Source organism: Urocitellus parryii, chromosome 4 (assembly GCF_045843805.1).
Source record: "Urocitellus parryii isolate mUroPar1 chromosome 4, mUroPar1.hap1, whole genome shotgun sequence".
In the NCBI taxonomy this organism is placed as follows: Eukaryota; Metazoa; Chordata; class Mammalia; order Rodentia; family Sciuridae; genus Urocitellus; species Urocitellus parryii.
This window is the reverse complement of record NC_135534.1, coordinates 90,273,879-90,298,041: the sequence shown is the minus strand read 5'-3', so window position 1 is coordinate 90,298,041 and position 24,163 is coordinate 90,273,879. Positions and strand designations below refer to the sequence as shown.

General features: G+C 33.4%; 1 protein-coding gene across 1 annotated transcript; it reads left to right on the top strand.

Annotated features, from left to right (window-relative positions):
- Window positions 1-1,080: 1,080 nt before the first annotated feature.
- Window positions 1,081-15,292, top strand: Angptl5 (angiopoietin like 5). Its single transcript, XM_026392492.2, has 8 exons — window positions 1,081-1,173; window positions 2,734-2,878; window positions 5,146-5,249; window positions 6,108-6,201; window positions 8,210-8,310; window positions 9,795-9,915; window positions 11,899-12,084; window positions 14,930-15,292. The coding sequence occupies exons 1-8, from the start codon at window positions 1,081-1,083 to the stop codon at window positions 15,247-15,249; spliced, it is 1,164 nt and encodes a 387-aa protein (XP_026248277.1). The 3' UTR covers window positions 15,250-15,292.
- Window positions 15,293-24,163: the final 8,871 nt, after the last annotated feature.

Genomic DNA, 24,163 nt, shown 5'->3' with positions numbered 1-24,163 from the left:
AATAATAATAAAAAAAAAAACTGTGACATGGTTCTTGCTTTCCAGTTCTTAGGCTAGTAAAGGAGAAGGGAAAAACAGTAGTTTGAACCAGAAAAAAGACTCAAAAAAGTTTTACTTTGCCTCAAAACTTTAGTATAATGAAGTCTAAGGTATGATTCTAAGATGAAGAAAAGGAACCACTATAAAGGAAAATTTGAAGACTCATTATACACATTCTCTATCAACTTTCAGAGTGGTCATTTTATCTATTATTTTTTTAGTTGTAGTTAGACACAATATTTTTATTTTATTTATTTACTTTTATGTGGTGCTGAGGATCAAACCCAGTGCCTAGCACGTGCTAGGTGAGTGCTCCACTGCTGAGCCACAACCCCAGCACTCCCCACAGTGGTCATTTTAAATAACAATATTTGTTACATTCAAAATTTTGAATTTTTAACAATGAAGCTGAAAGATGTAAAAATCACCTGAAATCCTAGAAATTTGGCAATTATATAGTTATTATGATCATTAATAATAGCTATATTCAGTTTAAAAGCATATTTTAAATCTGAAATATCTGCTTTGGATATCCATACTGAACAATTTTTTTCTTATAACTTGGAAATAGTTCTAATGTAATATTCTTCCCACTCTTTTAATCATTTATACTTCCCTTTTTTGTGCAAACTATTTTACAGTTTTTGAGATATAACTTTTCAAAGGCATTTTTCAAAGGCAAAAAAAATCTGCCTCATTAAAACTAATTGAATTTATAAATTCATGTTGTGCCTATTTATATATCTACTTATCTATGTATTTTTTGCCTAGAGAGCAAAATCATGGATTTATGAAGCAGGCATGACAAGATAAAAAAAGGTTTTGTATAACTTAAAATGACAGGATCTCTAGAGGATTCCTTGTTTTTCATATGAAGGGTGTTGTTTCAAACGAGGGCATGGAAACCAGTAAGTATTGGCTTCTGTTTTTATTGTACAACTTCCAGAAATTTTTAACTGAAGACTCTATGCACTGTAGTTCTTTCCACAGAGAGCTGACTGATATTTGAAGAAGTGTTTTCATTTATCGAAGAAAAATATAATGTATCCATCACAAACTTCATTCTTATTTTTAAATGTATGTATTTTTATTTGTGGGGAAGCTGTACAAGGTAATTGTGTACATCATTCTAAGGTAAGAATCCTAGCAATAATATTTTAACTAAGAAAGCATGATTAGCTTTCAAGATATAAACTATAAGTTTGAAAAGACTAATCATAATACCAAATGTAATTTATAGATTAATTTAAATGGTTATTTTGAAATGTTGAGATTGCTTAAAGGTTACTGTTTTTAAACTGAAGAAACTATAAACTTAGAGTTGACTGTTAACAATTTTCTCATAAAGTTTTTTTTTTTTTTGAAAAAAATCTAGGGCTTAGCTTAAAAACTAATTCTCAACTTTCCAACTAACTTTGATAATGAAGTATCTCAGAGGAAATTGAAAATGACTTTGCTTTTTAAAAAAGCAATTTTATATCATTTTGAAGTTCAAATATAGTGCTGTGGATGGTTACTTAGGCCATTAAAAATTTCATCCACAACAATATCAGTGATAGCTGGTATGGTTTATTAAATATTAGGAGTTCTTAGGGGATTTGAGTTCCTCCACATTGCTAAATGTTGGTTTTTGATTTTTCAATGTCATGAAATGTATTTATCATTGTCTCAAACAAAATTCCAAAGTTCCATGGTTAAAACAAGAATTAATTCTAAGAATGCTACAAAAATATTGATTTAACTCTTTAAAATACTTGCTACAAATTAACAAACATACTGAAAAAAGGATAGCTATTATCTAGATTTTTGAAAGCATGTTAGTCATTATAGAGGTAAAAAGAAACAGCAAGAAGTTTAAAATAGATCTATGTAAAAAAAATGTAAGCATCTTTTGAGGGGCAAAGATTTTTTTAACTTGGTTAAACCTGTAATTTTTTCTCAATATCCAGGAAAAGCAGGGAAGAACTTGTTATTATTATTTCATTTAACAACAGAGTTATTAAATTTATGTGACTTTTACCAAACAATGTTTTATATTGAGGAAAGCAATAGGGTGCCAACAAATATATAGCTTTGGAATGACAACTATAGTTGGCCTTTTAATGTTGATTTTGGAAATCAAAAGTCTAGACTGTTTTCTTTTATCACTAGTAACTTTCAAATCTATAAACACTTAACCTTTCATATTTTTGGATATTTTAGCTTATACAACTTTATTCCAGCTTCCTACACATTTTTTAAAAAATATTTTCTAACAGTGGTGGCAGAAAGTCCACTTGGCTAGAAATACTGTAGATATCTTAGGAAAATATTTAGTCCTTTTTCAAAGAAGTTCAAATTGCAAGATTCTTGGAAGAGAGATGGGTCAGCTCTGTATTACACATATAAATTTGTAAAAGTTAAATGTTAAGACCATAGAGTCAGAAATGAAAATAAACCCTAAATAGATTATTTCAGAATTTAAAAAGAAAAGAGGACAGTGAAACTATTAAATTAACATATGTTTATTGTCTGTATCTGAAATTTACCTATAAGGTTTATTTGTGGGACTTTGAACTAACCAGTTTGTTATATTTTTTTCTGCTGATCATCTTCGTCCTGTATTCCAAGCTTTCTTTTTTCTATAAGGCTTCTTATTTATTATATCGTACAACATTTAATATTTGTCCTTATTTCTATTTTTTTAATGTAAAGGATTCTCCAGTAGTTAATGTTATAGAAGATGTATCTAATGCAAAAGATGGAATTCAAAGTAATGATACTGTTTATAAGGAAGACTGTGAAGAATCATGTGATGCTAAAACTAAAATTACACGAGAAGAAAAACATTTCATGTGTAGTAAGTATTAAAATAACCACAATTGTAAAGGGATACAACTTGTTACTTATAGGTGGACATCTGGGTCATTTTACATACATCCCTATCACTCTAGGTATGTAAATATGTATGTATTTGACATGTAGTAGGTACTTAATAAAATAAATATTTGGTAAATGAATGGATTCTTCTACCATATAGCTTGTGACATCAACTGACCACAGAGGGAGGGACAAAACAGAAGATTCTGATAGGGATATATTAATTTTTCCAGGGATATTTTCTTCCTTTCATTAGATCCCTAGGAAATTTCACGTAGATTTAGATTTTCTTCTTTCTTTTTCTTTTTCTTTTTTTGTTTTGAGAGGAAGAAAATTCTAAAACTCAATACATTAGCATTGAATACTATTATAAGAACTAATGCAAAAGGTATAAAACAAATCATAGTTGATTTATGTAGCAAAGCATAATAAATAAAAAGTTTTAGTCTTAATTTAAAAAGTTAGTCACAGTTCAGGTTTTTTTAATTTACTATGTATTCATAAGAAACAGGATAAAGAAGGGAGATTGGAAAGGGTGGAGCTGATGATCTGATCCAGATCTTATAGGACCATCATGGCTACATCAGGAAGTATGAAGTTTCTACTTTAACATAATAATTCTGTGTATAACATAAGGGTTACAAGCTTCTCAAACCAATGAGTGCAGTTTTAGTCCCATTAAGATAGATATCTAAATCCAGAAAAAAGCTAATAGACTTTTGTATAATAAGTTTTTAAAATAAGTTTTTAACAATTATAATTTTTTTTTTAAGAGAGAAAGAGAGAGAGAGAGAGAGAGAGAGAGAGAGAATTTTATTTATTTTTTAGTTTTTTCGGCGGACACAACATCTTTGTTTGTATGTGGTGCTGAGGATCGAACCCCGGCTGCACGCATGCCAGGCTAGCGCGCTACCGCTGGAGCCATATCTCCAGCCCCTAACAATAATAATTCTAATTTTTAAAATAATAATGAAAATTAAAAAGATAAATCTGGATGAGTCAGAATTAAAAATAATCAGAAATTACTAATGTGATTCTATCATTCAGGTGAAATAAACTTAGAAATAAAATATTTTTAAAAGGATAATATATGCAATCATGTCAGGGTTCCTTTGTTATAGAGGTCAATATCAGTATCATAGGTAATACTAAGGTGTGAGAAATATAGTAAATATTTTTCTTGATTCTGATGATTATATTTACTACGGATGTCTTTGGTGTAGGAAATATTAAAGATAATAGAATATTATGGAAACATGATCCCAAATATATTAGGACAAAAACTACTTGCAATTTTTTTCAATTTATCTTTAAGAAATATTGAATATAGAATATTTTCTATTTAAAAAGTTTTTTTTTGTTAATAGGTATTGAACTCAAGAGTTCAATACCTATTAACCACATCTCCAGCCCTATTTTGTATTTTATTTAGATACAGGGTCTCACTGAGTTGCTTAGAAGTTCTTCAAAGTTGCTGAGGTTGGTTTTGAACTCTCAATTCTCCTGTCTCAGCCTCCCAAGATGCTGGAATTACAGGTGTGCACCACTGTGCCCTGCTAAAAATGTTTTTTAAAAAGAAAATATATGCAAAATTTCCTTCAGAAACTAACTGACCAAAACCTTTGACTAAGGTCTATCCTATGTGCATATATACTAGTAATTTAATTATATGAAAATATAGTTTTAGGGCTGGTGTTGTGGCTCAGTAGTAGATCGCTTGCCTAGCATGTATGAGGCACTGGGCTCAATTCTCAGCACTGCATATAAATATATAAAAGTAAAGCTCCTCAACAACCAAAAAAAAGTTAAAAAAATATAGCATTATAAAAAATTAAAACAAAGATTTATCTTTAAACTCAACTTGCTTGGTACGCCAGTGAACTGTTATTTTTTTACCTTCTTGCATGGTAAGAATTGAAGAATCCTGAACCTCTTGCTTCCTTTCTTTTAGAAAGTATTAGCTAATATTCAGAAGGTTGTCTTTTAATTAGAAAAGATTAGATTAATTATTTCAGATGATCTACATTATTAGGAAACACAGTTTTATTAAGAAATGTTGAAACAATTGTTTCCTTGGTTAATAATGAATGAACAATATGAAGTAACAAAAATGTATGGTTCTGAATGCTCAGATAAATTGAGATATTATTGTTTCCATATTTATCCAAAATCATGTTAACCTCATTATTTTTCACTGTAGTTTTCTATAATAACATAATATTTAGCATCCATTTTATTATGGTTAAGGAAATCTGCAAAATTCTATTGTTTCCTACACACGAAGTATGAAAAAACTATTAAGAAATATAATGGATGAGCAACAAGCCTCCCTGGACTATTTATCTAATCAGGTATGGAAGTTTCAGTATTATGTTGTTATTCTATGTGCATAGACACTGATTCATAGGTAACTGCGGGCATAATTATTTTTCTTCATTTATATTCAGATATCTATTTAGTTCCTACTATGTGAGAGGCAAAATAGTAAGTCTTATGTAAACAGAAAGCAATAAAAACGCTGGGAGCATACAGTGTAGTGGGGCAGATAAATTCATTGGAAAAATGTGGCTGCTGTTAGAATACACAAAAAAGAAATTTGAGATACAGGAAAACTTCTCAGAGGAGCAAGCCTGTGAGCTGAGTCATGAGAGTTAAGTACATCTTTTAAAAGTCATGAAGGTTCTGTAAGTAGGGGAGTATGTTCCATTGTGGGGGAAGCTTCTTGGAGATAGTTCAGGGATGAAGTGGCTGATGAGGTAGGTTGGAGAGTATATAAGAAAAACAGGCTAAAGGAATAATCAGAAGCTAAATTATGCCACCCCATGAGGCCACTGAATTGCTTGAGCAAGGACATGCCGTGATGCAGTTGATGGTGGTGTGGAGGATGACTTGAAGAGCAAAGGGAAGCAATAGCAACAATTCAGATTCAGGCACAATCTGGTAAAGCAGTCAAATGCAAAACAGGGTCAGGAAAAATCAAGGTTAGGGACATAGACACTACTGAATTTAATGATTGTTATTTAACTATGACTTTATTGTTTTGGCAAAGCAGTAAGAATTCAGTCTAGGAAAAGGGGCCTCATTATGTATTTCAAAGCTGGGCTTAAAAGCGGTTTAGAGATAACTTTTCTATAATTTAGCTAAAGGAGTTTTGTTCAAACACAAATTTATTTAAATGTTTATGTGTGTGTATGTATATGTGTGTTTAGGTTAATGAACTCATGAATCGAGTTCTCCTTTTGACTACAGAAGTTTTTAGAAAACAGCTGGATCCTTTTCCTCACAGACCGGTTCAGTCACATGGTGAGAGCTTTGGTATTTCAGCCTTTTCATATTTGTCTTTTATTACTTAAAAATTTCCTGGACCGCTTGTGCATTTAAAAATTTTGTTTAAAAAATGCAGTTCCTTATTCTCTAACAGACAGGAGGACTAATACCTGCCATTAAGTAAATTACACCATAGACAAAGTGTATTTTCCTAAACTGGAAAACTTCTCTAATCCATGGCTATAAAAATATAACCTGAATTTGTTGAAAAGAGAATAATTTTAGAGTAGCTTTATTCTCGGCTTCTCCCTTTGGTTTCTTATTAGTAATTATTTTTTAGACAGAAGAAAAGAAAGTTTTAGAGTTCCTCCCACCTGTTAAAAATGTTTTTGACATGTATGAAATGTTTCAAACTGGGATATGAAATTTGAAAAGAAAAAGAAATTTAAGAGAAATAAACAGAAAGCAAGCGCTTTCATACTTAAATACAGCACATTGATTTCTCTGGATTTGGACTTCTAAGAAAAAAGCTCTATAAACTTTAAAAATATAAATTTATACCAAAGAGTTCCAAGCAAATAAATATCATTAAGGGCTTAGTATACAATATTTATTTATTACTTAGGAAGGGAAGAAAATAAATAATGCCCGGGCATCCCTTATGTTCTAGGTACAAAGACAGGTGATTTCATGTTATTTTATTATTTTAAACAAAATGTATTTTCCATAACTGCCTCTTTGTAGGTAGTGTAACACAGTAGTTAAGAGAATGGACTCTGGTGTCAATCTGGCCTCAAATCGTTGATTTGCCATTTTTTTGTTATTGGTTTCTTCAACAGTAGACTGATAGTACCTACTGTCACATAGTTGTTGTGAGGAGTAAATGGATATATACATGAAAATTCTTAAAATATTGCCCAATGCATAGTAAGTATGATATAAAAGCTTGGTATAATCATCATCATATGAGGAGTATACAGCCCAGAAAATATAAATAATCTGTTCACATTTATTTGTATGGTAGACAAAGCAGATACTCCAGCCTAGATCAGTCCTTCAGTGTGAACTTCTATCATAAGTCAATATAAGAATGTCTCAACAATTTAGAACATAGGCAACTAATCTGTTTCCTGGAAATGAAGAGCAAAGTGGGCCATCTTTTATAGCTAACTTTTGAAGATATTTTCTATATATTAATAAGTGATAGGCCCTGTGCTCGGGGCTTTATATAATTCCTTGCTATGTAAATTGTTAGAATAACACTATTAAGTAGAAAGTGTTATTTTTGTTCCAATATTAAGCAGAGAAAGCAAGACTTTGAAAGGTTAGTTAATGGTTCTTGGCTAGAAAGGAGTAGAACCAGGACTCAAAGGCAAGCATCTAAGAAACTGATGCTGTAAGAGCATTTACAGAAGATACCATAGATTGTCTTCAAGTAAAATGTAATACTTGTTGTACAGTATAACATCACTTCCACATTCATATGCTTACAGTCCCCTGGGAACTGAATGCTTTGTAGAAGGTGATTATGAGCCATGACAGCACTAACTGCTGTCCATAGAATGAGTCCTAACTTCAAGCTTAATTTCTCCTTGGTGAAGAAAGTGATCTCTCCTTTCCATCTTTTTGGCCATTGTTAATAGTGACCTGCAACACATTAGAGTCTCTGAAATTTGAAATAGTGTAGTCAAGGATGTACCAACAGTAGTCAATACACTTATTCTGAGTTTTATCCTCTCCTTTCATATAAATTTCCTTTGAGCACTATACCCTCTAAGAAAAACCTAGTTTCCTGAAAAGATATTATGTATTTTATAAAAGAAGGAATACTTATAAATATATTAAATAAGTGTTTATCCCAAATAAAATATTTAAACAGAATTGAGTGCAAATCGCTTCCTCGTTTCTAAATCACTTTTTATTTCAGATCATTAATGAAATTTTTAGTAATAATTTTAGATAGCTGTATTAGTTCTCTACAGTGAAATGACTTTCAGAAACATTCAGTTTAAAATATCCTAAATAACTAATTTTATTTTTCTAGGATTAGATTGCACTGATATTAAAGATACCTTTGGCTCTGTGACCAAAACACCAAGTGGTTTATATATAATCTACCCAGAAGACTCTAGTTATCCATTTGAGGTAAACTTTTATCTTATTATTTGGGATAAGATAAACATCTGACCAATTTAATCAATATTAAAAATTTAATTGTTTAATATTTTTTGGAAATTATAAATTAATAATTTTTTTTGGTTTTCTATAATACTAATACCCCATCATAAACTTATCTATTTGAGTTTCCATGATTGCACACTAAAAGTAAATCCATTTGGTGCAAGATCTTATATTATCCTTACAGTAAGCAGAACTGTGCAATATAAATCCATTCCTTAAATTGTCTCTAGAAAATACTGGTCTCTTTTGCCTTGGAGCCTACTAAAAATACTTTTGATTTACCTCCTATTAATTATTATACTTTCTTTTGATGACAAATGATTGTATAAGAATTTAATAATTTTTTAAAAAACCTTTTGATCTGATCTATTCACTCTTAATTTGAATAAAATGAATTTCTCTTATGTCTATTCTTAATAGTCATGTTGGGATTTCTGGTAGAAATTTCTACTAGAGATAATGTACATGTGTGTGTTTATACATATATGTGTTTTATCCTAGGTACCTTTTCTTAGTGCAAAAGAAAGTCTATGATACCTTTTCCTTATTGATAGTGTTTATTGCTCAGTAAAATAAGTTTTTTTTTTCTAATTAGATTCTACCAGTTTCTCTTCTTAGAGTTACTACCATTACTTCTTTTGTAATCTATTGACAAGATGTCAAAAATTGGGAATTAGGTGGGAAATAATTTTAAAATTACTTAAATTACTTTGCCTACAGATTCAAACATGGATCTGAACAGCCGTGGCAAAGAAGGCTTCTAATTTTGTCAAGAGTGGGATGTATAATTCCCTCTTACTTGGGGAAGTGTTGGTTCCCTAACTTCCTCCACACTGCTTTCTCTGTCTCTGTGTGGGAAGTTTCTTTTGGAGAGGCTTGGACAAGTTCCCTGCAGGTACCCTTTTAGGGGCATTTTACATACCATCAACACATGTGTCCCTAAGCGCCTGCTGGGAAGGCACAGATCATGCCTTTCTATCTGACAATGCCAGGCTGAACAGCTTGTGGGAAAGAACAATCAAGGGCAGGCATAAAGGCATTTTTAACACAGTAAAAAAAGAAGGTTAGTGTTTTAGTTCAAAGAAAGAGTTAGTTTGTAAATTAATATATTCACATCACATCAGAACAGTATTGTTATTACTAAACTGGAAGATACTTATAGAGTTGAGGCATAATAGGATAATCTTAAAATGACACAATTATATATTTTAAAAGGTGACTGATAAGGGGACTATAATTTGGTTAATTATAAGTTGGTTTTTATAATAAACAGTATTATTTCTAGGCATATAAGAAATCTGAATATGTTAATGACATACAATTGCATTCACAGTGTTTAATGAAAGTATCATCTTTTTCTCTAGGCCTACTGATGAAGCATGAGTTTTATATTGTCACATAATGAAAATAATGATGTATTATTTTGGTATTTTCTTGGCCTGTTTTAGGTAATGTGTGACATGGATTTTAGAGGAGGTGGATGGACCGTGATACAGAAGAGGATTGATGGGACAATTGATTTCCAGAGGTTATGGTGTGATTATCTGGATGGATTTGGTGATCTTTTAGGTCAATTTTTATGTATTTGTATTCTATCTTTTGATATTATTTTGAAAGACTATATCTGTATTGGTAAAAATAGCAAATATATACGATTATAAAAATATGAATCAAATACCCTATCTTCATGGATAAAATGTTCTTCAGTTGAGGTCTAGAAATATTTATATTTAGTTATTGTTGAAATGTGAGTTTATTAAAAACTCTAAGCTGGATATTTATTAAGTATCTATTATGTATCCGGTGGAGTTCTTGTCTTCTGTACTAAGAAGATGTAAATGGGCAAGATTGCATATATCTTAAAAGTTTTGATATGCTGTGTCCACACAAGCAAATTAAACAAAGAATTAAGGTATGATCAAATTCAGATGATTTGAATTGAACACAGTGTTTTATAAAATATTAATAAGCATTACCTTTGCTCAAAATTTAAAAATTATAAAACCCTGTTGAATTGTAAAATCTGTGTACATTATTGCCACATCGCAGCATCAATTTTGCTAGTAAACAGAAACACCAGTATTTTTGAACCATTTATATTAGTTGGAACTTCTGCAGGCGGTTTTGTTGATTTTTAAGTTATTTTAATGGTTGTTATTATAATGTAAAATGTTTATCCTTCCATAAGAATATCATCTAAAGATTCAGTAAGTGGTAGTGATGGTCCTGCATGCTAATAATTTTAGAAGGCATTTGGCTTACAGATAATTGCCATGCAGTTAAATAATTGCATGCAGTTAAATACTTGTATTTTTTTTAGCATTATTTCTAATCTCTCATTGAGTGCTTCCTTCTGAATTAAGTAGTCATAGATTGATATATAGACTTCCTATTATCTTTTTCTTTACTTCTTGCTTATTTCTATAGGGAGGTGATGTGAGTTTTGACTAATAAGGTCTTCATGCAGGTATTTTCATGCAAACTCAGACTGCCTTGTACCTGATTCACTTTAAAAAATAAATTGGGGATTAAGGAAAATGTACAGTTCAGTCTTAAATATGAGGTTGGAGCAAAGGGGAAAGATGACAGAGATGCTTAAGTTGAAAGGTTATAACTGTATGAGACTAAACAGACCCTGTAGGGACCCAGTTGATAGTGCTCACTTTCTTACCATACTTATTCTGGATACTTTTCAATTCTAACTGGATGTTAGCTAAAATACCTCTGTAAGCCCTGGAGGAGTATTTAGTATCTTAGTTACAGTTTTAAGAGTTTTATGCTGTCACATTATGCTCTAACTCTTTGAAGTTTGTTTTGACTACATTCTTAAGTTCTTGGACAATTTCATAATTCAAGTAGAAGGGGTGTCCACATGTAGGCTACATCATGGTGGGTAGAGGGAGGTAGAAAATCATTAGCTAGAAATGCATGCAGAAGTACATTGCCTGAATCAGGGAATTTGATGAGTCATCTGGATCTACAATTGTCTTGGAAATATTGACCCTATACCTGGGATACTTCAGTGTTGCTAGATTGTACTTCCAGTCATAGGTAATTGACACTGTATTATAACAACTATTTGTTTAGAAAGTACTCTCTGAGAAAGAAAATGTAACTTCAAATAATCATTGTCATGAAATATTTCTTTAGGAGCAGCCAATTTGGAAGTTAAACCTCTGACTTTTATTGGTATACATAATTTTGTAACCTGCCATAATATTTCAACAAAGTTTCTGTTCACATTTCATGGAAAAACTGTACTTTGTATTTAGTTTTTAAGTGAAATTTTGAATTTAATATGGAGAGATAAAATGAACCAGTTTTATTTTCCGCAGTCCGGTGAAACATAAGTAGGAAGACTTTTTATTTTTTATTTTTTTGTAAATTAGATAAATACTAATTATTTGAGCTAGGCCATATAGTCTCTGTAATTATTTGTGTGAGTCATCTCAGAGTTAATGACACACTAAATAACACCCAACATTCAATAAGGAAGGATTGTTTTAATTTGTGTTAAAATATAGTAAAACAAAGTGTTTTTTTTTTTTACAGGAGAATTTTGGCTAGGACTAAAAAAGATTTTTTATATAGTAAATCAGAAAAATACCAGTTTTATGCTGTATGTGGCTTTGGAATCTGAAGATGACACGTTTGCTTATGCATCATATGATACTTTTTGGCTAGAGGATGAAACAAGATTTTTTAAAATGCACTTAGGACGGTATTCAGGAAATGCAGGTAAGTTTCTTATTCCTAAAATTTTACAGAAGATGGAAATATTACCAACTTAGTATATAGGTAAAGATAAAAACAATGCATGTCTCTTAGTACATGCTACATTACTCATAATAGATTAGAAATGAGAAAGCTGGCCAAGTCTGGAGTTTTGAAACTCTGTTATGAACATTGTATCACCTCATGATTTTAAAATACTTAATAAAATTCTTTAAAACATTTACCATATGTAATCCCAGTTGACTTTTTGGATGGAGATCCTGTGAGGGTAGTCTAGGAAGGCATTATTCCTGTTTTTGTATTCACAGAGGCTGACATTTACAAGTCAGAGAATGTTAAAGCTGGTCTGTATTCTTTTCACTTTACCAGAGAAGAAACCTAAAACATTAAGTAATTTGCCCAAGAGTTCCAGCTCATCACACCTGAGCCAGGGCAATAATCCAAGCTGATAGAAACAAGAACTTATTGTTCTTTTTACCCCATCTGGATGCATCTCCTCATTTCCAAAGAAATTAAATTTTCTAGAACTTCAAAATACTTGATGATAAATCTATGCTTTGGTACTGAAATTTTAAAGTCATTTTAGTCAAGAAATACTAAAGTAAATGCCCCACCCACTTGTTTATTATGTATATTCAGTGTTAGAAATTTAAAAAAATGAAAATTATATGATTCCAGCTCTTTAACCAATCACAATATAGAGGAGAAGATAACAATGAAAACACAGACTACTAATAGAGCTCTGGGGGCTAAAGAGAGGGTGAGAATGATTTCAGTTGGTTGCACCAGAAAATTTTCATGGAAGAGTAGTTTTCAACAAGGGGTTAATGTTAAAAGCTGAGAAGTGTTTTGAAAGTACATTACTCTTTCACAGTCTGATTCAGTGACTTTTGGGCAGATGGATATGTTGGCATACTTACAGTTGAGAACCATGGACCTGGTCTTGGAGCAATGGATAGGTTTTTGGCAAGTGAATGTTGGCAAATGGAACAGCTCAAGTCAAGGCATAAAGGGAGGAAAGTTACAGGGCCCAGAGAGTTGTCTGGTATGGATGGAATCTATGACATCTGAGGGGGTTTAGTCTTGAGATATTGGGTGAAAGTCTGAAATTCAAATCTGGATATATAAGGAAAATTTTAAAGAGTTACAACACACAGTTTTCAAAGCTTCATCTCTAAAAGTGTAAAGAACTATCTAAATATGGAATATGCTATGTTGGGAAGTTTATGTGGGGGTTCTCTACAAGATGATTATGATCTAGTTAGAGGATAAAATTTAAAATGGCAATTTTTTTTTCATTACAGTACCCTGCCATTCTACATTTTCCCAACAAGGTTGTTAAATAACTTTTAGCTATTGATAACATAATATAATCACAACTGTGAAAGAAAAAGGTGTCAGTAGAATGTAAAAAATAGAAACATGAGTAAAACTAGGGGCTTAATTGTAATTAGGTATGTGGTAGAAATGGGCCACTAATTTGACTTTGAGCTCAGAGCAAAAATAGAATATAAACTTGACCATTTGAGAAACACAGATGTTCCATAAGAAATCCAAATATTCCTGATGACAAAACTTGAGATAAATTTCTCTGGATTCTTAGAGATAACAGTATCATGTTCTCTAATTACACTTTCTCAGGATATGGGGTGAATACATTTAATGAACTATTTCTCAAGAAATAGACATGCATATATATTTTTTTAAAATATGTTGTTAAATATAATCCATTGAGGTGCCCATATGACGTGTGATTCTTCTGATGGTTTCACTTTGCTCAGGGAGAGTATTCATGAAGTGATCACAAAATTCAGGCAATGCTCCATAGGTGGTATTTCTCTCTTATGAACTTTTGAAAGGTATTGCATGGTGTTCATGTTGAAAATTATATTCTCTCTGGAAAAAAATACCTGCAGTGTGTGTATTTTGTTTTCCATCAAGTGAGGAGCCAGAGACTTTAATAACCATCAGACTCTGGGATTTAGGATAGGCCATACCACTAATGAAGTTCTTAAAGCACCTTGAAAAATTATCTTGAAAGATGCCAACCATTCAGAAATATAATGAAACAAATGTAGGCCTTGGTTTCTATATACATGTACATAGCTTCTTTTATAGTGTTTCAAAGCTTTTTAATCAAAATTTATGTTTAGGGAAATGGAGGTATTATAGATTTACTAAGAATATGTTAATTTCATGGAACTTTAGGAAGCAAACTATAATTCCTGCTTCTGCGACTTAAATTGGGTTGTCTTGGTCAAGATTCTTAATCTTTGAAGGGATATTGTGGATATCAGGCATGCTATGCAAACAACCATCTATGAAGATAAATATAACCTCAGGAGTATAGCTAAATTTTTCTTGAGGGTATTAGGAATTCTATATAAACTTGATGATCCCTAAATAGCATCCAACAACTTTTGTAATTATAAATCTGAGTAAAAATTTCCCCTTCATCTATTCGTAACTATTTAAAGTGAGGCAAGTTGTAGGTATAAAAATCTACAGTGCGTAAGCTATTTTCTTCTCTTTATTTACCAATTGCCATATTGGTATGACAGGTCTATACACCATCATTTCTGGCCTAAATTATTTGATTTTGTCTGCACAGCCAAACTTCCATTTTGATTTCTGACTTTTATATCTAATATTTTCATTTAAAGATGCATGTCATGTTGAGGAATTTATTACCAGATTTGTGAGAGATTTTAAGCATGCTGAACAGTAGAAATATAAATTAAACCCTATTTCTAGATGCTATGCTCTTGCATAGTAGGTTGGTAGTGGTTAATTAGAATAATAGAAATTGTCTCTAAATTCAGTCACTTAAAAAATCTGTTTTACTCAGGTGATGCATTCCGGGGCCTCAGAAAAGAAGATAATCAAAATGCAATGCCTTTCAGCACATCAGATGTTGATAATGATGGGTGCCATCCTGCATGCCTGGTCAATGGTCAGTCTGTGAAGAGCTGCAGCCACCTCAAAAATAACACTGGCTGGTGGTTCAACCAGTGTGGCCTAGCAAATTTAAATGGCATTCATCACTTCCCTGGAAAATTACTTGCATCTGGAATTCAGTGGGGTACATGGACCAAAAACAACTTACCTGTCAAGATTAAATCGGTTTCAATGAAAATTAGAAGAACTTACAATCCATATTTTAAGTAATTATATGTTAAATTGTAGTGCAAGTTCCACAGCTATTTTTTGTTATTAAATATTTCACAAAGTTCCTTTTTTTTTAAACTTAGGGTTTCAAACATATTAGCTAAAATTTAATTATAGATGGCATTTTTGTTATGACTTTAATTAGAAAACTTAAAATTTCATAGCATTTTATAAAAGAAATCATGGCATATTGTTTGTTTTTACTACTAATTATATAAATGATATATAACAAATCTGTTTTAAGTGAAACAACTTGAAATTTATGGTGCTTTCAAAGGATTTTTGCCTCCTCTTTGAAGTTTATAAATCATAGTACATTGTTAGGAAAATTGAGGACAGTACTTTACTTATTTCTACATTCATTTTATAAATTAATAACATACTCAACTGAAAATTTCCACTGAAGATAGTTACAAACAATACTTTTTATGCAGATTACTATATAAACTTCACATGTTTAAAAATGTTATTTGTTGGTGAAGTTACAATATATTTTACAAGTTTGCTGCCAAAAATAAACCCCTTGTTTTTCAATTTTATCTCGGTTAATATTTTTGTTCTTGCTTGTAATAAATTTATTGTACATTTATATCCTGATCAGTCACGTTCTGAAACACATCTATGTCTTAACTCTTTAAACCCATAGAATGGTAAGAACTTTAAGTGAAGGACAGTGGAGAAAGAGTGATGAATCAGTGGTCTAGTTGTGCTTGGAAGCAAGTTGACCCTTTCTATTCTTCCTGAGTTAGAAGGAGTTGGATGGTAAGGATTTCATGGGAGAAGACATCAGGGATCATCCTGGGCCAAGTGCTAGTTATTAATAAGAAAGACAAGAGAAGCAATCAAGAAGTAGCTTTGAACAAATAAGTACTGTGTCCAGAGTTAAGATTATGCAATGCACGAAGGAGGAGACAAGTGGTTGAAAATGAGGTAGGAAGAGGGTTGAATTAAAAGTAGTTAGGAGGGGATTGATGTCAGGGTGAGCTAGCTGAACTCAGAACAGGATTAAGCTTGTTCAGAATGAAAAATATGATTTGGGTTCAGAGATGATAAAAAATGACAATGAGGTCATTGTTTCAGATTGCTTTCATTTTGAAATCCTCTCAAGGCAGTGAGTGACTAAATCATGAGCAGGATATACATGAGATAAAGTTGCAGATGGGTGCACATGGTTTCACATGGCCTCCTCCCCATGTGCATCTTGCAGAGGCACAGTTGAGGTTCTGTGTCTTAGTGATGGAGTAAAGTGCATTCCAGGCTGGAGGAGTACAGAGCTGTGGGCTCACTGCCTTTTATACCTATAGTGATGATATAAGCACCAAAAAGCAACCTAACCTACAAATTAAAGTATTTGCTATTTAGCAAGTCAAACTTGCTGTCTAGAGTCTGGGCCAGAATCCAACCTTCCGTATGGCACTGTAAAGTCTAGGAGCTTTTACATTTTAAATCCCACTGTAAAGACTAAGGAGGTGGTGAAAACATTGAAGGATTACTGCCCCCACCCCTTACCTGAGGTTTAGCTTTCTGTGTTTCTTCTTTCAAAGTTTTCAGTTACTTACACTAAATACAGTATAGTATAACAAGATATTTTGAGAGGGAGACCACATTTACCTACTTTCTAGTACAGTATGTTGTTAAAATTGTTCTACTTTATTGTTAGTTATTGTTGTTACTCTCTTAGTGGGCCTAATTTATAAATTATACTTTATCAAAGGTATGTATGTATACAAAACCCCATAGTATATATAGGGTTCTGTACTATCTATGGTCTCAAGCTTCTCCTGGGGTCTTGGAATGTATTCCCAGAGATAAAGGGGGCTTCTAGACTTCTGGTACTTGGGAGAAGATGTGTATGTATCAGTTGCTAGATTTCTTTTTCTTGGAGATCTCAGAATTCTGCCCCTCACAATAAAGCTATAAAATCAAAAACAGTTAGGGAGCTGGGATTGTGGCTCAGTGGCAGAGTGTTTGCCTGTGTGAGGCACTGGGTTTGATACTCAGCACCATATAAAAATAAAAAATAAAGGTATAGTGTCCATTGACAACTAAAAAAAGAAAAAAGCAAAAGAAAAAAACATCAAAACAGTTATAATGAGGAAGAAAAAGAACAGTAGAATATGGATTCTATAACTTAGTAAAATATGTAAAACCTTACAGTATTTGGAGAAAATAGAGTATTATGTCAGCGGGAGAAGAGATAAATAAATGGTAATCAGGAAAATGGCTAATAATTTGAATATTACAAAGGAACATTTTATTGTATAAAAATTCTAGATTCACTAAATATGTTAAAAAACAAAATTACTTAATATTAGGCAAACATATGAGTACATCTTTCATTTGATTACTTGAATATTTGAAGATTCCATATACCCCAAACACAACAAGCAAAATTAGAGACATAAGAAAAACCAGAAAAAGTATTTTAACAAATGACAAATTCTATTCCTTATATATGATGCATCTTAAAATATAAGTAAAGAATATTCTTAGAAGATAGGCAAATGGGAACAGCAATTGATAATTGGTAATAAAGGGTCAATTAACATAAAATTATCTCATGAATCCTCATGAAAATTAAGATCTCAGATTGTCAGCATTTACATGAGGTAACACTACTCAGTGTACAGAAGCTGAGAAATGGGATTATTCATACTTTTAATATAAATTGATATAAACTGGTTAAAAATAGTCAGGAGGAAACAGCTTATCTCACTTTTATATAACACATTAATATACACAAAATTATGAATATCCAACCATAGCTAACATTTAGAGTTTACTAGGTGTCTGACACTGTGATAAACATTGTGGATCTCAGTCCTTAGAAAAATCCTGAGAGTTAGAGTTATTTTCCTTTTCTTGATGAAGATAGTCAAATCAAACATAGAACCACAACAACATCACTTATGTATAAGTGAAATGAAATCTGAACACAGGTATTCTCAATCCTGATGTCACATAGCTGGTGTGGTGGGAAATGTGAAGGTCACAAATGTGTGGCCTTGCTTAGTCTGCTTCCAAACACTCTGGGCTATCATACTGTGCTATGAATGCTCTGTAAGGGCAAATAAATTCTTATGTCAGTTCTGAAATAGTTCTTCAGTGATGTTATAAAGGAAGAGTTTGGAAAGCCATATGTTAATAACAGGAGATATGAAGGCAGGTAGGTGAAAAGAAAATTTACTGTTTATTAAAATAAGCCTAAACCAGGCTTACAAACAGCTTGGGTAGTTGCTCATTATCCAGGGAATGAGGTAAGAGATTCACAGGATCTGTGCTTTCAATTCAAATAAACAAGCATAACAAAAAAAGGTTTTGAGAAACAGAAATGAGAAAAATTGGTATGTAGAAGCATGTAAAAGGCTATTTTCATTTCATTATTACTAGTATTATACACGTAACATACTCGTGCTTTTTGTTTTGTATAAAAGCTGAGTTTAAGAAGTCAAATACTTGTTATGTGGCACTCAAAAATTTAATGCATTAAACAGATGGGAATAAGACTTAAGGTATTTCATTTTCCACAAATGCTAAAACACTTCAAATTTTTAGCAAGGCTAGTCTTCTGAAACTGAAACAAATGGCTCAAGGAAAACTTTGATTTCTTCTAAGTTATACAAATTTCTTAGATGCACATTTGAATACATTAATCTTTAACTGCACATTTGGATGTAAATTTTATTACAAAAAAGAATTTTAAAAACTGCACAGATGTCTTAAAGTAGAACTCTTAAAACCTGTTCAAGGCTATTTAGAAGAAGTAAAAAGACTTACTACCATAGAAGATATTAATGCAGCAGATAATCTGACAGTTAAGTACTTTACCAGTATTCTACCATCTGGACAACAGTGCTTAAATTGAACTTCTAATTCTAAATAAATACGCATATAAACAGATACAGATTTCTTTATCATGCAGCTGATATCTATGCAAACTACTATCTTGTTTCAGCTTAAATATGCTCACTTTAGTCAGACCCCTGCTGGCTATCTGTGCTCCCAGGGTGTTTAGTAAATGTTTGCATTTGCCTAGGTAGGTGGAGGAGGTGTCCCCTTGGGGACTAGGACTAAGACCAGAGCCTGTTCCTGGGAGAGAGTCTTTTCCTTCAAGGCCTTGTCTTTTAGCTTTTACCCTCTGCCCAAGGAGACTGGTGATCCTGAAGGAAAGTCAACTGGATTTCCCTTCCACCCCCAAACTATCAAATAAAAATAAAAGTTAAGAGAAAGTGTTTTTCTTCTCTGTGTTTTCAGCCTTTCCTCTTTAAAATATCCAAAGGTATTTTGGAGAAAAAGTGAATCTATGCATCCAAAGGAGTTCCCGCAGGCTCTGAAAATTATCTGGAAGGAATTCCTGCCCTGGGGCTCTTGCAGGCTGTTGGCAGCCCCCTATCATCTGAGCAAGTGGAAAGAACCTATGGCTGGGGTTGGAGTATTGCGTGAACCTGTGGCTCTTAGTGCCATGTGATTGATAGGTGTAGGAGGTGGCCATGAGAAGTCTCTGCTCTTGGGAAGGTGAGGATGTCCGAGAAATGAGGCACCAGGATATTTTGTGTTGAAACTTTCCAAAGTGAAAGAAGGTCTTAGGAAAGAGGAAAAGTAAGTTAGATGGTTAAGTCTTGCAAGAATGAAGGTAGATGATAAACTGGTTCAACAACTAAGTGGAGAGTGGTATGTAGGTCTGGGAGTAAATTGTAAGGATTGGTTGTTTCTCAATGTAATGAAATTGTTAGAATATTGTTGCTCTATGCAGGAAAAAATATAATGGCATGATCTCAGAGTTTATTTACAGTGATTATCTTTTTTTAATCCTAAATAAACTACTTATATTAAAGTTCATTGCTTTAAGGTAAACCCAAGCTAAGAGAGAGAATAAATAAGACAATTTCACCACATTGTGACCTTCACATGTTAGATTTTAAGGATTGTTAACTTGTGAGGTTAACTAGGTCATCTATTGGATTGAGTCAGACTATGCTTTCACTGCAGTCTCAGAAATGAGCTCCAATACATGGCAGTAAAAGTTCTGAGACTGACAGAAAACTAAATTTCTCAGACATTTTAGCCAGAAGGTAAGTAAAGTTGACATCTCTTCCATTTTCCCTTAATACTTTTTCTTACTGAGAGCTTGGACTAGGAAGGCTCCTAGACTTTCCCATGTGAATAAGGACATGCCAGGCCTGCCCACACTAGACCCATCCTTGCTCCAGATAGGCCTAAGTTCAGATGTAAGAATGGTTAAAATCGGAGGTTGGCAAAGTGGGGTCCACAGGCCAACATCCTCTGTAAGTTTTGGTCAGTAAAGTTTCATTGGAACTCAGCCATGCTCACTCATTTATGTATTGTCTATATCTTCTTTCATGCCACCCCGCAGAGTTTAGGAATTCACACCAAGGCTGTACGATCTGTAGAAGGGAAAATGCTTATTATCTTTACCTTTTAAATAAAATATTCACCAAATTATGGATTAGATTTAAGAGGAGGAATTGGAAGAGGATCCATCAGAGGTTAAACTCACAAGGAAGAGAACAAATCAGAATGGCACTTGCTGCGGCAGCTTAGGTGTCTTGTCCTAGGCGACATGGATTACCAGGACTGGTACCTTCAAGGCTCAGCTTCTGGTCATAAGTTACCAATTTCTTTAAAAGAGGTATCCAATATGGTAAAAGGGCACCCAAATAAAACCTTAGATGATCTGCTGCTCCAGCCCTTCATCCCTTGAAGAGAAGGTGAAGGAATTCTTTATGAGGCTTGTGAACTTAGTAGCAGGGCATCTGGGGAAAGGTTCTTTTCTGCACTCAGGGAGTCACTGTTCTTTCATAGTTTCCTCATGACACACACCCTCAGAGCTGCTGTTTGAAATTCCATTAGATGCCCCTATATTTAACCATTTCATCCCTTTCTATATATTAGGACTTGCATGCCCATTTGTCTGGAGAACAATTCCAAGCTTATGGGGAGAGAGGGGTCTAACCAATGGACACTAAGTCATAGTAAAGGGACGTCTGAAACTCAGGCCAGAACCTGATTCCACAGCAAAGTTCCTCTATCCCAATGTCTCTCTTTATCAGAAGAAACAAGGGGCCCCTCCATTCCCTGAGGAATACCCATCATATATATCTTTAGCTCTCGTGACAAAAAACTGACATTCAAAGACTGTTTTCAGGGATCATAAAGCAGTTATGCTAGTTTCTAAGACTTGTGTGTGATCTTGGGAAAGATTTGTCCTCTAATAAGATCCAATCAGATCTTATTAACTCCTTAGAGGCTGCTTAGAGTCCCTGGTTCGAAGATTTCTCCATATGTGATTTAGTTTACCTCAGTTTACACAGTTCTCCTTCTATCTACTCCAGATCTTTATGGCCCACCTAGATGCCTCATCAACTTCAACCCCCCTGCCCTCGGATTAATTTATGTTCAGAGGTTCAAATTATTTTGCAGCTTTATGAGGGCTACCACAGGACTCTCCCTTGTAAACCTTGCTTATTTTCTAAGCAAGTAGGAAGGACTCACTGCTGGTTGAATTCATGGGTATAAGAGCTGAATAGCTCCTTGTAGAGAAGTCCAGAATTCGTCCAGGGATGTGGGTGAGAGAGGGAGGTGAGTGACTAATATAAACCCATAGGTAGTCTTTGTTAGAAAGAAGTTCAGAAAACTGAGAGCCTTGTTGAAAATCTCTGGGGTGGTGTTCAAGTGGTCAAACTTTGGAATAGAGAGTATGGCAAAATGAATGAGAGTGGATAACCAGACTGGTTAAACAGCCACCAGAAGAGTCAGGTCTGGTAATTAGGTTCAGGGAATGGTGCATTTCCCTGGGTACTTTCTTGATAGTATGAGCTAAAAACAAACAAACAAACAAACAAACACTCCCAAGGAAATCATCAAACCATCTAAGTCCTTCTCCAAAGCCATGAGGATATAGACCCATGTGTCTCTTGTATTTTATCAGTGGTGGGATTTGAAGAAATTCGAACATCTGTCCCACAGAACAAGGATTATATGCCAAGAAGACTCTGGTGGTCTACAGGAGCTGCTTGAGGGTTGTGTGGGTAGAAATTTTGGAGGAATTTTGTCCTTGTGAATTGGCTGTTCAGGCTCTAGGGTGGTTCTGGTAAATTTCCACCTCAAATCTTTCTCTGCTTGTATATTATCAGAGGGTGTTTGTGATGAATTTGCTGCAGTGCCTGAGCAGGTTAGGAGAGTCTCTGATTAGATGATGTGGGGTAGTATGCTGGAGTAGATTTTTAGATTCTGTGATGTTTCCTGAGCCTTGCTTCAAGGACTTTGTGAGAAAGTTCTTGAGCATCATGAATTTCTCTTCCACAAATATAACTCTTGCCTTTGTCTGTGGAAAGGGACTGATTTTGATGGTTTCAACTGCATAATCAAATAGTTCAGGTTTGGGAAGAGGCAAACGTTCTCTTTGTATCTCTTTTTTTTTAAAAGAGAGAGAGAGAGAGAGAGAGAGAGAGAGAGAGAGAGAGAGAGAGAAATTTTTTTAATATTTTATTTTTAGTTTTCGGCGGACACAACATCTTTGTATGTGGTGCAGAGGATCGAACCCAGGCCGCACACATGCCAGGCGAGTGCGCTACCGCTTGAGCCACATCCCCAGTCCCTTTAGTATCTCTTTTCAAGAATGATTTCTGGGTATGTTGGCACTGTCCCAGGGATGGAGTAACACTTGGCTTATATTTACTCAAAGTTTTTTTTTTTTTTATACTTTATTTTGTTTATTTATTTATTTATTTTTTTTTGTGGTGCTGAGGATTGAACCCAGTGCCTCACACATGTGAGGCAAGCAATCTACCACTGAGCCACAACCCCAGCCCATATGCAAAGGGTTTTGAGGGCCTTACTGGAATAAGATTTTCGAGGCCGCTGCCCTTTGTCTTTTACAAGATGGCTTGCAGTATGGAATGCATTACTCATGGAAACAGTACATTAGGTTGGAATAATTGAAAGACCCACAAGGACTCACAGAGCTTTTTCAGTAAAGGCAAGAGAGAATATAGCAGGAGCATTAGAGGTTCCAGGAAATTCCAGGTGCAGTTTGCCACTGTCTTTCTGATTTGAATTGTCAAGAATTGTGTGATGACAAATCTTTGTCTTGGGAAAGGTACTTTTTCTATCATGATCTTTTATGTCTCTCTTGGTCATGTTAGCAAAGCCAGGCTGTTCAACTCGTTATACCAGGTATAAACCATCAATAAACAAACTGGTCCCAACTGCTAGCAAGAGAATTCAAACTTTAAACAGCTTATCATAAATCACTAGTTTACTGTACTTATCTTGGCTAAGAGTCAGTGCCAGAAATCCCAGGCATTCCTGGAGATAAGCAGAGTTATCCTGGCCCAGATGGAAGATAACTATCCTATACAATCTACCCTCTGACACTTGGCCCTGTTTTTTAAATTATATATTCCTCATTCTTTTTTCTTACAATGTTCTTTTTTTTTCTTTTTTCTTAGGAAAAGCAAAGCAGAAAAAGAAAGAACATTTTCCAAGGTAATAATTATCTCCAAATAAGTATAGGTATTGTTTCAAAGAAATATTTCAGTTTACCAAATCTCCAACACAATGTGCTCATAAACACGTACAAGCTTAACGATCATTTTACCTCTTGCCACAACTGAAAACTTTTTATGAGAAAGGAACTGCTGTTTTAAAAAATTGAGATATTGTCTACATGTCACAAAGTTTACCCTATTAAACTATACTGTTGAGCTAGTTTTTTACTATTTTCATAAGATTGTACCATTGCCAATATTTAATTGCAGGAAAATTTTATTACCCTAAAGAGGAAACTCATATCCATTATCAGTCACTCTCCATTGGTCCTTCCTACCAACCTCTGCAACCATAAGTACACTTCCTTTCTCTATGAAATTGGCTGTTATGAATATTTCATATA